This window comes from Micromesistius poutassou, assembly GCF_964030765.1.
Source record: "Micromesistius poutassou genome assembly, contig: SCAFFOLD_274, whole genome shotgun sequence".
NCBI lineage: Eukaryota > Metazoa > Chordata > Actinopteri > Gadiformes > Gadidae > Micromesistius > Micromesistius poutassou.
Window position 1 is genome coordinate 1 of NW_028177315.1, and position 14,625 is coordinate 14,625.

Genomic DNA, 14,625 nt, shown 5'->3' on the forward strand with positions numbered 1-14,625 from the left:
CCCTGCCCAGCCTTCTGGCCATGATCCACCTGAAGCACTGCACGCCCATCCCCGCCCTGCTGGTCTGTGTGAGTCCTGAGGTCCAGTCCCCCCCCCGGGTCCTGAGGTCCCCCCCCAGGTCCTGAGGTCCAGTCCCCCCCCCCAGGTCCTGAGGTCCAGTCCCCCCCCAGGTCCTGAGGTCCCCCCCCAGGTCCTGAGGTCCCCCCCCAGGTCCTGAGGTCCAGTCCCCCCCCAGGTCCTGAGGTCCCCCCCCAGGTCCTGAGGTCCAGTCCCCCCCCAGGTCCTGAGGTCCAGTCCCCCCCCAGGTCCTGAGGTCCAGTCCCCCCCCAGGTCCTGAGGTCCAGTCCCCCCCCGGGTCCTGAGGTCCAGTCCCCCCCCGGGTCCTGAGGTCCAGTCCCCCCCCCCCAGGTCCTGAGGTCCCCCCCCAGGTCCTGAGGTCCAGTCCCCCCCCAGGTCCTGAGGTCCAGTCCCCCCCCAGGTCCTGAGGTCCAGTCCCCCCCAGGTCCTGAGGTCCAGTCCCCCCCAGGTCCTGAGGTCCAGTCCCCCCCCCCCCCCCAGGTCCTGAGGTCCAGTCCCCCCCCAGGTCCTGAGGTCCAGTCCCCCCCCCCAGGTCCTGAGGTCCAGTCCCCCCCCAGGTCCTGAGGTCCAGTCCCCCCCCCCCCAGGTCCTGAGGTCCAGTCCCCCCCCCCAGGTCCTGAGGTCCAGTCCCCCCCCCCCCAGGTCCTGAGGTCCAGTCCCCCCCCCCAGGTCCTGAGGTCCAGTCCCCCCCCCCCCCAGGTCCTGAGGTCCAGTCCCCCCCCAGGTCCTGAGGTCCAGTCCCCCCCCAGGTCCTGAGGTCCAGTCCCCCCCCAGGTCCTGAGGTCCAGTCCCCCCCCCCCCCCAGGTCCTGAGGTCCAGCCCCCCCCCAGGTCCTGAGGTCCAGTCCCCCCCCAGGTCCTGAGGTCCAGTCCCCCCCCCCCCCAGGTCCTGAGGTCCAGTCCCCCCCCAGGTCCTGAGGTCCAGTCCCCCCCCCCCCAGGTCCTGAGGTCCAGTCCCCCCCCAGGTCCTGAGGTCCAGTCCCCCCCCCCCCCCCAGGTCCTGAGGTCCAGCCCCCCCCCCCCCAGGTCCTGAGGTCCAGTCCCCCCCCCCCCCAGGTCCTGAGGTCCAGTCCTGACCCAGTTTAACTAACTAGATAACAAGTACTATATATAACAAGTACTATGTAACAAGTGCTATATATAACAAGTTCTCTAAAATAAGTACTGCGTATAACAAGTACTATATAATAAGTACTGTATATAACAAGTACTATAACACGTTTTATGTATAATAAGTTGTCATGTGCCCAGTGCGGTGCTACCATGGTGATCCTGTGCATCGGCGAGACCCACAACCTCATCAACTACGTCTCCTTCATCAACTACCTGTCGTACGGCGTTACCGTGGCAGCGCTGCTCTACTACCGCTGGAAGAACCCCGGCCTGCACCGCCCCATCAAGGTGCTCACCGCCGCCAGCTGCTAGTCCGCTAGCCTGCTAGTCCGCTAGCCTGCTGGTCCGCTAGCCTGCTGGTCCGCTAGCCTGCTAGTCAGTTATCCTGCTAGTCCGCTAGCCTGCTAGTCCGCCAGCCTGCTAGTCCGCCAGCCTGCTAGTCAGTTATCCTGCTAGTCCGCTAGCCTGCTAGTCCGCTAGCCTGCTGGTCCGCTAGCCTGCTGGTCCGCTAGCCTGCTAGTCAGTTATCCTGCTAGTCCGCTAGCCTGCTAGTCCGCTAGCCTGCTAGTCCGCCAGCCTGCTAGTCCGCTAGCCTGCTAGTCAGTTATCCTGCTAGTCAGTTAGCCTGCTAGTCCGCTAGCCTGCTAGTCAGTTATCCTGCTAGTCCGCTAGCCTGCTAGTCCGCTAGCCTGCTGGTCAGTTAGCCCGCTAGTTAGTTAGCATACTAGTCAGCTAGCATACTAGTCATCTAGCATGCTACACCGCTACCCTTCTAGTCAGCTAGCCTCCTACATGGCTACGTGGGTTAACTTTCTACATGCCTGCCTGGGGCCACTTAACTGAAGCTAGCTTGCTAGAGTTAGCACATAGCTAACATGCTATGTGTCTGGTGCTCCTTCCCCTGTGTTTTACCCTGTGTGTGTGTCCAGGTGAGCCTGCTGGTCCCAGTGTGTTACCTGTGTTTCTGGGCTCTGCTGCTGGGCTTCAGTCTGCTGTCGGAGCCCCTGGTGTGTGGTATGGGGCTGCTCATCATCCTGACCGGTGTCCCCGTATACCTGCTGGCCGTCCACCGGCCCCACAGATCACAAACCTTCCACAGGATGCTCGGTCAGTCATGAACCACACACTATACAGGACCCCACAAACCACACACTATACAGGACCCCACAAACCACACACTTTACAGGACGCCACAAACCACACACTGTACACCGACCCCACAAACCACACACTGTACACCGACCCCACAAACCACACACTATACAGGACCCCACAAACCACACACTGTACACCGACCCCACAAACCACACACTATACAGGTCCCCACAAACCACACACTATACAGGACCCCACAAACCACACACTATACAGGACCCCACAAACCACACACTATACACTGACCCCACAAACCACACACTGTACACCGACCCCACAAACCACACACTATACAGGACCCCACAAACCACACACTATACAGGACCCCACAAACCACACACTATACACAGACCCCACAAACCACACACTATACAGGACCCCACAAACCACACACTATACACTGGCCCCACAAACCACACACCGACCCCACAAACCACACACTTAAGTGCTCCATGCCTCTGCTGTGTTTCAGAGTGGTGGACCAGCGCAGGCCAGTGCCTCTGCTACGTGGTGTTCCCCCAGAACGACGCCATCGACACCAAGCCCCCGTCTGATTGGACAGACACCAGCAACATGGCCGCCCGTTCCTAGGATACGGCTTCCATTTCTCTGCTTCCAAGTCTTTCTTTTGGTCTGTTCACTTTCACTGTTGACTGAGACACCTGTCTGTGCACTCCCCGTCTCACCTGGTTACTCTCTGGTTAACCTGGTTACTCCCTGTCTCACCTGGTTACTCCCCGTCTCACCTGGTTAAAGTCCCATTGAGATTAAAAACCTCTTTTTCAAGGGAGTCCTGGCCCAGAGGCAGCAGAAAGGTTTGGCCTGGTTACTCCCTGGTTACTCTCTGGTTAACCTGGTTACTCTCTGGTTAACCTGGTTACTCCCTGGTTACTCTCTGGTTAACCTGGTTACTCCCTGGTTACTCTCTGGTTAACCTGGTTACTCCCTGGTTACTCTCTGGTTAACCTGGTTACTCTCTGGTTAACCTGGTTACTCTCTGGTTAACCTGGTTACTCCCCGGTTAACCTGGTTAACCTGGTTACTCTCTGGTTAACCTGGTTACTCCCTGGTTACTCTCTGGTTAACCTGGTTACTCCCCGGTTAACCTGGTTACTCTCTGGTTAACCTGGTTACTCTCTGGTTAACCTGGTTGGGGTCCTTCCAGCAGACTGAATAGACTGCCCTCTAGAGCAGAACGTTTTTCTAAGAAAGTTTTGGTTCCAACAACATGTAGTTATTTTAGTTATTTGAATATAAATTAATATAATAAGTAATATGTACATGGTGTCACTTTCCTGTGAAGAAAGAGAGAATGTTCCAGAATGTGTCTGCGGTTCGTTAAGTTATCATTTTGACCGCTGGAGCCTAAAACGATGTCGCTCTAAGTTATTTGTAAACCGTTCAGTGGCTCTGATCCGTGTCACTGGAGTCTGCCTCTCTTTTGTAACTGAGAAAATAACATTTAGCAGCAAAATAAATTTAAAATGGAGACCGCCGAATCTGTTTCAGGTTTTATTATTGTATTCCATGAATGACTGATACATTGTACAATTGTATAATTGTGTGAATTCATAGGAATATTACACACATTACACAATAACGAAATACACGTCGTGCAGTAATACCATTTGTTTACTTTCGGAGGTATTAAATTATTGCCCAATGGTTGAGATTTTCCTTCCATAAAAATGTATTTAATTACAAAATATTTATGAACCCCTAAGGGAAAGAAAATCTGAACGAATTGTTTTTTTGCTATAAGTAATAAGTGGGCGGGGTCTAATGACGTCACTCAACAAACAGGAAGTAGTTCCTGAACATGTGTCTGTGTCGGCGACACGTGACTTCCAGTCGGCGAGACTCCGTGACGGTGAGTGTTGTCATTCGCTATCTACTCTTTACTCTATGAACACTATCGCTGACTACGGTCTAGACCCCCTGACTACGGTCTAGACTCCGCGGTCCAGTCTCCGTGGTCTAGACGGTCCAGGTCCTGACGAGGTCTCCCTGTGGTCCCCCAGGACTGAGCACCATGGCGGCGGCAGCGGCGGGTCTGTGCTTCAGGGACGCCACCGCCCTGGCCCCGATGGTCCGGGTGGGCACTCTGCCGATGAGGCTCCTGGCGCTGGACTACGGAGCGGACATCGTTTACTGTGAGGTGGGTACGGACCCGGGTCGCCCCCCAGCTCCACCGGTAGCCCCCCCCAGCTCCACCGGTCGCCCCCCCCAGCCCCACCGGTCGCCCGTCACGTCCTCATGGGCTGTCCTTTCCCTTCCAGGAGCTGATCGACATCAAGATGGTGACATGTGAGCGGGTAGTGAACGGTAAGGAGCCTGCTGCTGGACAGGCCGGATAACCTCCTCTCCTCCTCTCCTCCTCTCTCCTCCTCTCCTCCTCCTCTAACCTCTGCTCCTCTCCTCCTCTAACCTCAACTCCTCTCCTCCTCTAACTATCTCTCTCCTCCTCTAACCTCCTCTCTCCTCCTCTAAACATCTCTCCTCATCTCCTCCTCTCCTCCTCTAACTATCTCTCTCCTCCTCTAACCATCTCTCTCCTCATCTCCTCCTCTAACCTCCCATCCTCTCCTCTAACCATCTCTCTCCTCCTCTCACTATCTCTCTCCTCATCTCCTCCTCTCCTCCTCTAACTATCTCTCTCCTCCTCTAACCATCTCTCTCCTCATCTCCTCCTCTCCTCCTCTAACTATCTCTCTCCTCCTCTAACTATCTCTCTCCTCCTCTAACCATCTCTCTCCTCCTCTAACCATCTCTCTCCTCATCTCCTCCTCTCCTCCTCTAACCATCTCTCTCCTCATCTCCTCCTCTCCTCCTCTAACCATCTCTCTCCTCCTCTAACTATCTCTCTCCTCCTCTCCTCCTAACTATCTCTCCTTCTCTTACCATCTCTCTCCTCTAACCTCCCCTCTCCTCCTCTAACCATCTCTCTCCTCCTCTCCTCCTCTAACTATCTCTCTCCTTCTCTTACCATCTCTCTCCTCCTCTCCTCTAACTATCTCTCTCCTCCTCTAACCATCTCTCTCCTCCTCTAACCATCTCTCTCCTCCTCTCCTCCTCCTGGTGTAGAGGAGCTGGAGACGGTGGACTTTGTTGCCCCTGATGAGAGGGTGATGTTCAGGACCTGTGAGAGAGAGAGGGACCGGGTGGTCTTCCAGATGGTAGGTGGGACCAGGCCTGGGCGATGGTTCAGTACTATCGTTCACCGGCTGAAGATGTCACGTTGGGGTGATATCTAGTTTTATAGTCTTTATAGTCTTAACAGTATATATATATATATCCTTACAGTGATCAGATATGAGGTTTGGAACGTCAGTGTGAAAGGAAAATACATTTTATCGAGATACCATACTTACATTTCCATATACTTCAATGTAATGGTCCTCAGACTGTTTAGAAAGTATTTATACAACATGCATGTAAGGCTTGTATCAGTGGTGGATTAGCCTGTAGCTCATAGCTCGTAGGGTGAGGCTTGTATCAGTGGTAGATTAGCCTGTAGCTCGTAGCTCGTTGGTCGTAGGGTAAGGCTTGTATCAGTGGTGGATTAGCCTGTAGCTGTAGCTCGTAGCTCGTAGGGTGAGGCTTGTATCAGTGGTAGCCTGTAGCTGTAGCTCGTAGCTCGTTGGTCGTAGGGTAAGGCTTGTATCAGTGGTGGATTAGCCTGTAGCTGTAGCTCGTAGCTCGTTGGTCGTAGGGTAAGGCTTGTATCAGTGGTAGCCTGTAGCTCGTAGCTCGTTGGTCGTAGGGTAAGGCTTGTATCAGTGGTAGCCTGTAGCTCGTAGCTCGTAGCTCGTAGGGTAAGGCTTGTATCAGTGGTAGCCTGTAGCTCGTAGCTCGTTGGTCGTAGGGTAAGGCTTGTATCAGCGGTAGCCTGTAGCTGTAGCTCGTTGGTCGTAGGGTAAGGCTTGTATCAGTGGTAGCCTGTAGCTCGTAGCTCGTAGGGTAAGGCTTGTATCAGTGGTAGCCTGTAGCTCGTAGCTCGTAGGGTAAGGCTTGTATCAGCGGTAGCCTGTAGCTGTAGCTCGTTGGTCGTAGGGTAAGGCTTGTATCAGTGGTAGCCTGTAGCTCGTAGCTCGTAGGGTAAGGCTTGTATCAGTGGTAGCCTGTAGCTCGTAGCTCGTAGGGTAAGGCTTGTATCAGTGGTAGCCTGTAGCTCGTAGCTCGTTGGTCGTAGGGTGAGGCTTGTATCAGTGGTAGCCTGTAGCTCGTAGCTCGTAGGGTAAGGCTTGTATCAGTGGTAGCCTGTAGCTCGTAGCCTCAGCGTCCTCCCTGCTCTCGCCCCCTCCCCAGGGCACGGCCGACCCGGACCGCGCCCTGGCTGTGGCCCTGCTGGTGTAAGTCCTCATCCTCACGTTGATGACCGCTCTCCTCTCTGAGGGGACTTTATTAATACTATTACTGAGTGTGGAGACGGTCGTCATAGTGACGGTGTCTGTGTTCAGGGAGAAGGACGTGGCGGCCATCGACGTCAACATGGGCTGTCCCAAGGAGTACTCCACCAAGGTCCGTCCTGACCTAGTCCTACCCCCTGACCTAGTCCTACCCCCCTGACCTAGTCCTACCCCCCTGACCTAGTCCTACCCCCTGACCTAGTCCTACCCCCCTGACCTAGTCCTACTCCTAGTCCTACCCCCTGACCTAGTCCTACCCCCTGACCTAGTCCTACTCCCTGACCTAGTCCTACACGCTGACCTAGTCCTACTCCTAGTCCTACCCCCTGACCTAGTCCTACCCCCTGACCTAGTCCTACCCCTCTGACCTAGTCCTACCCTCTGACCTAGTCCTAGTCCTACTCCCTGACCTAGTCCTACTCCTAGTCCTACTCCCTGACCTAGTCCTACCCCCCTGACCTAGTCCTACCCCCCTGACCTAGTCCTACCCTCTGACCTAGTCCTACCCTCTGACCTAGTCCTAGTCCTACCCCCTGACCTAGTCCTACCCCCCTGACCTAGTCCCACCCCCCTGACCTAGTCCTACCCTCTGACCTAGTCCTAGTCCTACCCTCTGACCTAGTCCTACCCCCCTGACCTAGTCCTACCCTCTGACCTAGTCCTACCCCCTGACCTAGTCCTACTCCTAGTCCTACCCTCTGACCTAGTCCTACCCCCTGACCTAGTCCTACACTCTGACCTAGTCCTACCCCCCTGACCTAGTCCTACTTCTAGTCCTACCCTCTGACCTAGTCCTACCCCCTGACCTAGTCCTACTCCTCTGACCTAGTCCTACTTCTAGTCCTACTCCTCTGACCTAGTCCTACTCCTAGTCCTACCCCCTGACCTAGTCCTACACTCTGACCTAGTCCTACCCTCTGACCTAGTCCTACCCCCTCTGACCTAGTCCTACTCCCTGACCTAGTCCTACCCTCTGACCTAGTCCTACACTCTGACCTAGTCCTACCCCCCTGACCTAGTCCTACTCCTAGTCCTACCCCCCTGACCTAGTCCTACCCCCCTGACCTAGTCCTACCCTCTGACCTAGTCCTACCCCCTGACCTAGTCCTACCCTCTGACCTAGTCCTACCCTCTGACCTAGTCCTACCCCCCTGACCTAGTCCTACACTCTGACCTAGTCCTACCCCCCTGACCTAGTCCTACACTCTGACCTAGTCCTACTCCCTGACCTAGTCCTAGTCCTACCCCCCTGACCTAGTCCTACACTCTGACCTAGTCCTACCCCCCTGACCTAGTCCTACACTCTGACCTAGTCCTACTCCCTGACCTAGTCCTACTCCTAGTCCTACCCCCCTGACCTAGTCCTACACTCTGACCTAGTCCTACCCCCCTGACCTAGTCCTAGTCCTAGTCCTACCCTCTGACCTAGTCCTACCCCCCTGACCTAGTCCTACACTCTGACCTAGTCCTACCCTCTGACCTAGTCCTACCCCCTGACCTAGTCCTACCCCCTGACCTAATCCTAGTCCTAACCAGTCCTTCCTGTGCTCTGTTCTGTAGGGGGGGATGGGCGCCGCTCTCCTCTCAGATCCTGATAAGATTGAAGCGGTGAGAACCTTCTGTGTCCGGCTGCTTGTTGTCTGTGTGGAGGTTGTGGAGGTTGTGGTCTCACTGCCGTCTGGTTCCAGATCCTCACTAAGCTGGTCCAGGGCCTCAGCAAACCCGTCACCTGCAAGATCAGGATCCTCCCCTCGGTGAGTAGTGGGAGGGGCTCTGGGTTAGAGGCTCTAGAGGCTCTGGGTTAGAGTCTCTGGGTTAGAGGCTCTGGGTTAGAGGCTCTGGGTTAGAGGCTCTGGGTTAGAGGCTCTGGGTTAGAGGCTCTAGAGGCTCTGGGTTAGAGGCTCTCTCAAAGAACCTTTGATGCTTCTCAAAGGGTGTGTGTGTGTGTGTGTGTTGACCCTGGTGTGTGTGTGTCTCCTGCAGATGGAGGACACCGTGCGTCTGGTCCAGAGGATCGAGAGGACAGGCGTGGCGGCCATCGCGGTCCACGGCAGGTAGACCTCCAGACCTCCAGACCCCACGGCCACTGAGGCAAACCAACCGTACAAGCTGCTGATGTTGTTGTTGTTGTTGTCAGGACGCGGGAGGAGCGGCCCAAGCACCCACTGCACTGTGACTTCCTGCGGGCGGTGTCCGGGGCCGTGGGCGTGCCCGTCATCGCCAAGTGAGTCTCTAAGGGGCGGGGCTTCTGTTCTGCCGCGTCGAGACGGGCCCAGTGGTGACATGAGAGGGTGTTGCCGTCGTCACGGTGACGTGAGAGGGCGTTAGCGTCGTCACGGTGACGTGAGAGGGCGTTGGCGTCGTCACGGTGACGTGAGAGGGCGTCGGCGTCATCACGGTGACGTGAGAGGGCGTCAGCGTCGTCACGGTGACGTGAGAGGGCGTCGGCGTCATCACGGTGACGTGAGAGGGCGTTAGCGTCGTCACGGTGACGTGAGAGGGTGTTGGGGTCGTCACGGTGACGTGAGAGGGCGTTAGCGTCGTCACGGTGACGTGAGAGGGTGTTGGGGTCGTCACGGTGACGTGAGAGGGTGTTGGCGTCGTCACGGTGACGTGAGAGGGTGTTGGCGTCGTCACGGTGACGTGAGAGGGCGTCGGCGTCATCACGGTGACGTGAGAGGGTGTTGGCGTCGTCACGGTGACGTGAGAGGGCGTCGGCGTCGTCACGGTGACGTGAGAGGGCGTCGGCGTCGTCACGGTGACGTGAGAGAGGGCGTTGGCGTTGTCACGGTGACGTGTCCGTGTGTGTGTGACAGCGGCGGCTCCCTGGACATGGTGAAGTCGTTCGAGGACGTGGCGGCGTTCCGCAGCGCCACGGGGGCGGCGGCCGTGATGCTGGCCCGCGCCGCCATGTGGAACCCCTCCGTGTTCCGCCGCCAGGGACTGCTTCCTGTCCAGACCGTCATGGAGGACTACCTGAAATACGTAAGAGAACCGGCCGCACCCGGTCCAGCACCGCTTCATTCACTCACTCACATTTATGTATGTTATGAATATATTCATGTTTATGCTAGGGTTAGACCACCGCCCTGTACTGTGATGGGGGGGAGGGGGAGGGAGGATGTGGTTGCTAGGGTAACGCCTGGTTTGTGGTTTCAGGCGGTGCGGTACGACAACCACGCCTTCAACACCAAGTACTGCCTGTGTCAGATGCTCCGGGACAAGGTGGAGTCAGAGATGGGGAAACGGGTCAAGACCGCCCAGACGCTCTCCGACATCTGGTACCACTCCGACCATGACTCCACTGTACCAGTAGGACACAGCGCACTGACTGGTACCACTGGTACCACTCCGACCATGACTCCACTGCACCAGTAGGACACAGCGCACTGACTCACAGCCTGGCTGTGGTCAGACTCCTAGCTACAGAGACTCCTAGCTCTAGAGAAAGGTACAGACTCCTGGCTCTAGAGAAAGGTACAGACTCCTGGCTCTAGAGAAAGGTACAGACTCCTGGCTCTAGAGAAAGGTACAGACTCTAGCTACAGAGACTCCTAGCTCTAGAGAAAGGTACAGACTCCTAGCTCTAGAGAAAGGTTCAGACTCTGTACCTCTGTACAGTCTGTACCTTTCTCTAGAGTCTAGAGAAAGGTACAGACTCCTGGCTCTAGAGAAAGGTACAGACTCCTAGCTACAGAGACTCCTAGCTCTAGAGAAAGGTACAGACTCCTAGCTCTAGAGAAAGGTACAGACTACTAGCTCTAGAGAAAGGTACAGACTCCTGGCTCTAGAGAACGGTAGAGACTCCTGGCTCAAGAGAAAGGTACAGACTCCTAGCTCTAGAGAAAGGTACAGACTCCTAGCTACAGAGACTCCTAGCTCTAGAGACTGGTAGAGACTCCTAGCTCTAGAGACTCCTAGCTCTAGAGAAAGGTACAGACTCCTAGCTCTAGAGACTCCTGGCTCTAGAGAAAGGTACAGACTCCTAGCTCTAGAGAAAGGTACAGACTCCTGGCTCTAGAGAACGGTAGAGACTCCTAGCTCTAGAGAAAGGTACAGACTCCTAGCTGTAGAGAAAGGTACATACTCCTAGCTACAGAGACTCCTAGCTCTAGAGAAAGGTACAGACTCCTAGCTACAGAGACTCCTAGCTCTAGAGAAAGGTACAGACTCCTGGCTCTAGAGAAAGGTACTGACTCCTAGCTCTAGAGACTCCTAGCTCTAGAGAAAGGTACAGACTCCTGGCTCTAGAGAAAGGTACTGACTCCTAGCTCTAGAGACTCCTAGCTCTAGAGAAAGGTACAGACTCCTGGCTCTAGAGAAAGGTACAGACTCCTAGCTCTAGAGAAAGGTACAGACTCCTGGCTCTAGAGAAAGGTACAGACTCCTAGCTCTAGAGAAAGGTACAGACTCCTAGCTCTAGAGAAAGGTACAGACTCCTGGCTCTAGAGAAAGGTACAGACTCCTGGCTCTAGAGAAAGGTACAGACTCCTAGCTCTAGAGAAAGGTACAGACTCCTGGCTGTAGAGAAAGGTACAGACTCCTGGCTGTAGAGAAAGGTACAGACTCCTGGCTGTAGAGAAAGGTACAGACTCCTGGCTCTAGAGAAAGGTACAGACTCCTGGCTCTAGAGAAAGGTACAGACTCCTGGCTGTAGAGAAAGGTACAGACTCCTAGCTCTAGAGAAAGGTACAGACTCCTGGCTGTAGAGAAAGGTACAGACTCCTAGCTACAGAGACTCCTAGCTCTAGAGAAAGGTACAGACTCCTGGCTACAGAGACTCCTAGCTCTAGAGAAAGGTACAGACTCCTAGCTCTAGAGACTCCTGGCTCTAGAGAAAGGTACAGACTCCTGGCTCTAGAGAAAGGTACAGACTCCTAGCTCTAGAGAACGGTACAGACTCCTGGCTCTAGAGAAAGGTACAGACTCCTAGCTCTAGAGAAAGGTACAGACTCCTGGCTCCATGGGTACAGCCGCAATACGGTTCATAGTAATCAGTGCAGCGATTGGCTGAGGGTGTGACGCCGTGTTGCTGTGGTTACAGTGCAGCCTATGGGATGCAGGCGTTCTACGAGGAGGTGCAGGTGCTGCTGCGGTCCAGGAGGGGGCAGCATCCCCCCGAGATCCCCGTCACCCAAGGGGGCGTCACCACCATGGCCCTGCGATTCCACCGGTAGACACGCCCCCTCCGCTAACCACACCCCCTCTGCTAACCACATCCCCTCCCTTAACCACACCCCCTCCCTTGACCACGCCCCTCCCTTAACCACGCCCCTCCCTTAACCACGCCCCTCCCTTAACCACGCCCCTCCCCTGACCACGCCCCCTCCCCTAACCACGCCCCTCCACTGACCACGCCCCTCCCCTAACCACTCCCCCTCCACTGACCACCCCCCCTCCATTGACCACACCCCCTCCCTTAACCACACCCCTCCACTGACCACGCCCCCTCTGCTAACCACCGCCCCTCCACTGACCACGCCCCTCCACTGACCACGCCCCTCCACTGACCACGCCCCTCCCTTAACCACCCCCCTCCATTAACCACTCCCCCTCCACTGACCACGCCCCCTCCACTGACCACGCCCCCTCCACTGACCACGCCCCCTCCACTGATCACGCCCCTCCACTGACCACGCCCCTCCACTAACCACACCCCCTCTGCTAACCACATCCCCTCCATTAACCACACCCCCTCCGTTGACCACTCCCCTAACCACGCCCCCTCCACTAACCACACCCCTCCCTTGACCACACCCCCTCCCTTAACCACACCCCCTCCCTTGACCACGCCCCTCCCATAACCACCCCCCCTCCATTGACCACACCCCCTCCATTGGTCACACCCCCTCCACTGACCACGCCCCCTCCACTAACCACGCCCCCTCCACTGACCACGCCCCCTCCCTTGACCACGCCCCTCCACTGACCACGCCCCTCCGTGTGTCCAGGAGAGACTACCCTGCTGAGATCACCCCCAAGATGTTCCTGCTGGAGTGGAGTCGCAAGGAGAAGCTGGAGCAGCCCCACTACCACACGGTATCCACCAATCACACGCCTCGCACCGCCAACACCAGCCAATCAGAGGCCAGGGTCTAGAAATCAGCCCAAGAGCAGCCAATCAGAGGCCAGGGTCTAGAAATCTGCCCAAGAGCAGCCAATCAGAGGCCAGGGTCTAGAAATCAGCCCAAGAGCAGCCAATCAGAGGCCAGGGTCTAGAAATCTGCCCAAGAGCAGCCAATCAGAGGCCAGGGTCTAGAAATCAGCCCAAGAGCAGCCAATCAGAGGCCAGGGTCTAGAAATCAGCCCAAGAGCAGCCAATCAGAGGCCAGGGTCTAGAAATCAGCCCAAGAGCAGCCAATCAGAGGCCAGGGTCTAGAAATCAGCCCAAGAGCAGCCAATCAGAGGCCAGGGTCTAGAAATCAGCCCAAGAGCAGCCAATCAGAGTGTTTTGGTTGCAGGTGGATCGCCCCCAGGACAGACTCTTCCTGTCAACCGTTACCGTGGACAACAAGCAGTACAGGTCCACGCTGTGGTGAGGATACTCCTCCTCCTCCTCCTCCTCCTCCTCCTCTAACACGTCTCCTCCTCCTCCTCCTCCTCTAACACGTCTCCTCCTCCTCCTCCTCCTCCTCCTCCTCCTCCTCCTCCTCTCACGCGTCTCCTCCTCCTCCTCCTCCTCCTCCTCCTCCTCCTCTCACGCGTCTCCTCCTCCTCCTCCTCCTCTCACGCGTCTCCTCCTCCTCCTCCTCCTCCTCTCACGCGTCTCCTCCTCCTCCTCCTCTCACGCGCCTCCTCCTCCTCCTCCTCTCACGCGCCTCCTCCCTCCTCCTCTCTCCTCCTGCTCCTCCTCCTCCTCTCACGCGTCTCCTCCTCCTCCTCCTCCTCCTCTCACGCGTCTCCTCCTCCTCCTCCTCCTCCTCCTCCTCCTCTCACGCGTCTCCTCCTCCTCCTCCTCTTAACACGTCTCCTGCTCCTCCTCCTCCTCCTCCTCCTCCTCTCACGCGTCTCCTCCTCCTCCTCCTCCTCCTCCTCCTCCTCCTCTCACGCGTCTCCTCCTCCTCCTCTCACGCGTCTCCTCCTCCTCCTCCTCCTCCTCAGGGAGAAGTCTAAGAAGGGGGCGGAGCAGGCGGCGGCGCTGGTGTGTCTCCGTGTGCGGGGCCTCCCTGAGGGCCGGCGGGGGGAGGGGGGGGAGGAGCAGCAGCAGGAGGAGGAGTCTGGTCTGGGGGGCAAGAGGAAGAGGGCCGCCGCCGCCGCCCCCCCCCAGCGCCCCGCAGCAGCCCCCCCCCAGGAGGAGGAGGAGCAGCAGGAGGAGGAGCAGCAGGAGGTCAACAAGAAGATCCACCTGTCGGACCGGGAGGCAGAGGTTACCAACGGCAACCACCACAAGACGCACATGATGCCCTAATAAGGGCTGTCCCCACCTCCCTGGGTGTGGGGGTGGGGGTGGGGGGGGTTACCGTGGGAACGGCGGAATATGAACCCACGGTCGACGCACAACCTGCCGGTTGAAGTTGTGCGTTCAGAGGACGTAATTTCGGTTTGGAACTCAAAGTCCCTTCGCTCAGAAGCACCTCAGTCCACACGTGACTTGTTCCCTTTTTATTGTTTTATTTTGGTGACCTGTTGAGCCGCGGGTTCCAGGTCGGGTCTCGGGTCCCGGGTCTCGGGTCCCGGGTCTCGGGTCCCGGGTCTCGGGTCCCGGGTCTCGGGTCCCGGGTCGGGTCCCTTCCATTACTTGGTGTAATGCGCCGCTCCGCCTCACGAGGGCGGCATCCGGTTACAACCTGGCTGTTCTGTTTGTGTCCTTAAACTTTTAAGTGTGAGAAATTAAACTCGTTCGTTCAACACGTGGTTGCATTATGTCTCAT

General features: G+C 56.7%; 2 protein-coding genes across 2 annotated transcripts; both read left to right on the top strand.

Moving 5' to 3' along the window:
- The first annotated feature begins 7 nt into the window (after positions 1-7).
- LOC311376268 (asc-type amino acid transporter 1-like) lies at positions 8-3,842 on the top strand. The gene is made up of 4 exons (XM_084491112.1): positions 8-68; positions 1,329-1,478; positions 2,120-2,297; positions 2,818-3,842. Exons 1-4 carry the CDS (start codon positions 21-23, stop codon positions 2,934-2,936), a joined length of 495 nt encoding a protein of 164 aa, XP_084347238.1. The 5' UTR covers positions 8-20; the 3' UTR covers positions 2,937-3,842.
- Positions 3,843-4,175: 333 nt separating this feature from the next.
- Positions 4,176-14,430, top strand: LOC311376258 (tRNA-dihydrouridine(20) synthase [NAD(P)+]-like). The gene is made up of 16 exons (XM_084491104.1): positions 4,176-4,215; positions 4,367-4,503; positions 4,625-4,670; positions 5,430-5,521; positions 6,654-6,697; positions 6,806-6,866; positions 8,315-8,362; positions 8,443-8,508; positions 8,738-8,808; positions 8,892-8,978; positions 9,571-9,739; positions 9,914-10,035; positions 11,799-11,927; positions 12,706-12,793; positions 13,216-13,289; positions 13,856-14,430. Exons 2-16 carry the CDS (start codon positions 4,378-4,380, stop codon positions 14,160-14,162), a joined length of 1,530 nt encoding a protein of 509 aa, XP_084347230.1. The 5' UTR covers positions 4,176-4,215; positions 4,367-4,377; the 3' UTR covers positions 14,163-14,430.
- The last annotated feature ends 195 nt before the right edge of the window (positions 14,431-14,625 follow it).

What these genes read in the sequence shown, in the direction of transcription:
- LOC311376268 (XM_084491112.1), top strand. Translation starts at nt 21, where the DNA reads ATGATCCACCTGAAGCACTGCACGCCCATCCCCGCCCTGCTGGTCTGT. An exon ending in GCCTGCACCGCCCCATCAAG is followed by an intron (nt 1,479 to 2,119) that starts GTGCTCACCGCC and finishes GTGTGTGTCCAG; the next exon opens with GTGAGCCTGCTGGTCCCAGT. An exon ending in AACCTTCCACAGGATGCTCG is followed by an intron (nt 2,298 to 2,817) that starts GTCAGTCATGAA and finishes GCTGTGTTTCAG; the next exon opens with AGTGGTGGACCAGCGCAGGC.
- LOC311376258 (XM_084491104.1), top strand. Translation starts at nt 4,378, where the DNA reads ATGGCGGCGGCAGCGGCGGGTCTGTGCTTCAGGGACGCCACCGCCCTG. An exon ending in ATCCTGATAAGATTGAAGCG is followed by an intron (nt 8,363 to 8,442) that starts GTGAGAACCTTC and finishes GTCTGGTTCCAG; the next exon opens with ATCCTCACTAAGCTGGTCCA. An exon ending in CAGACGCTCTCCGACATCTG is followed by an intron (nt 10,036 to 11,798) that starts GTACCACTCCGA and finishes CTGTGGTTACAG; the next exon opens with TGCAGCCTATGGGATGCAGG.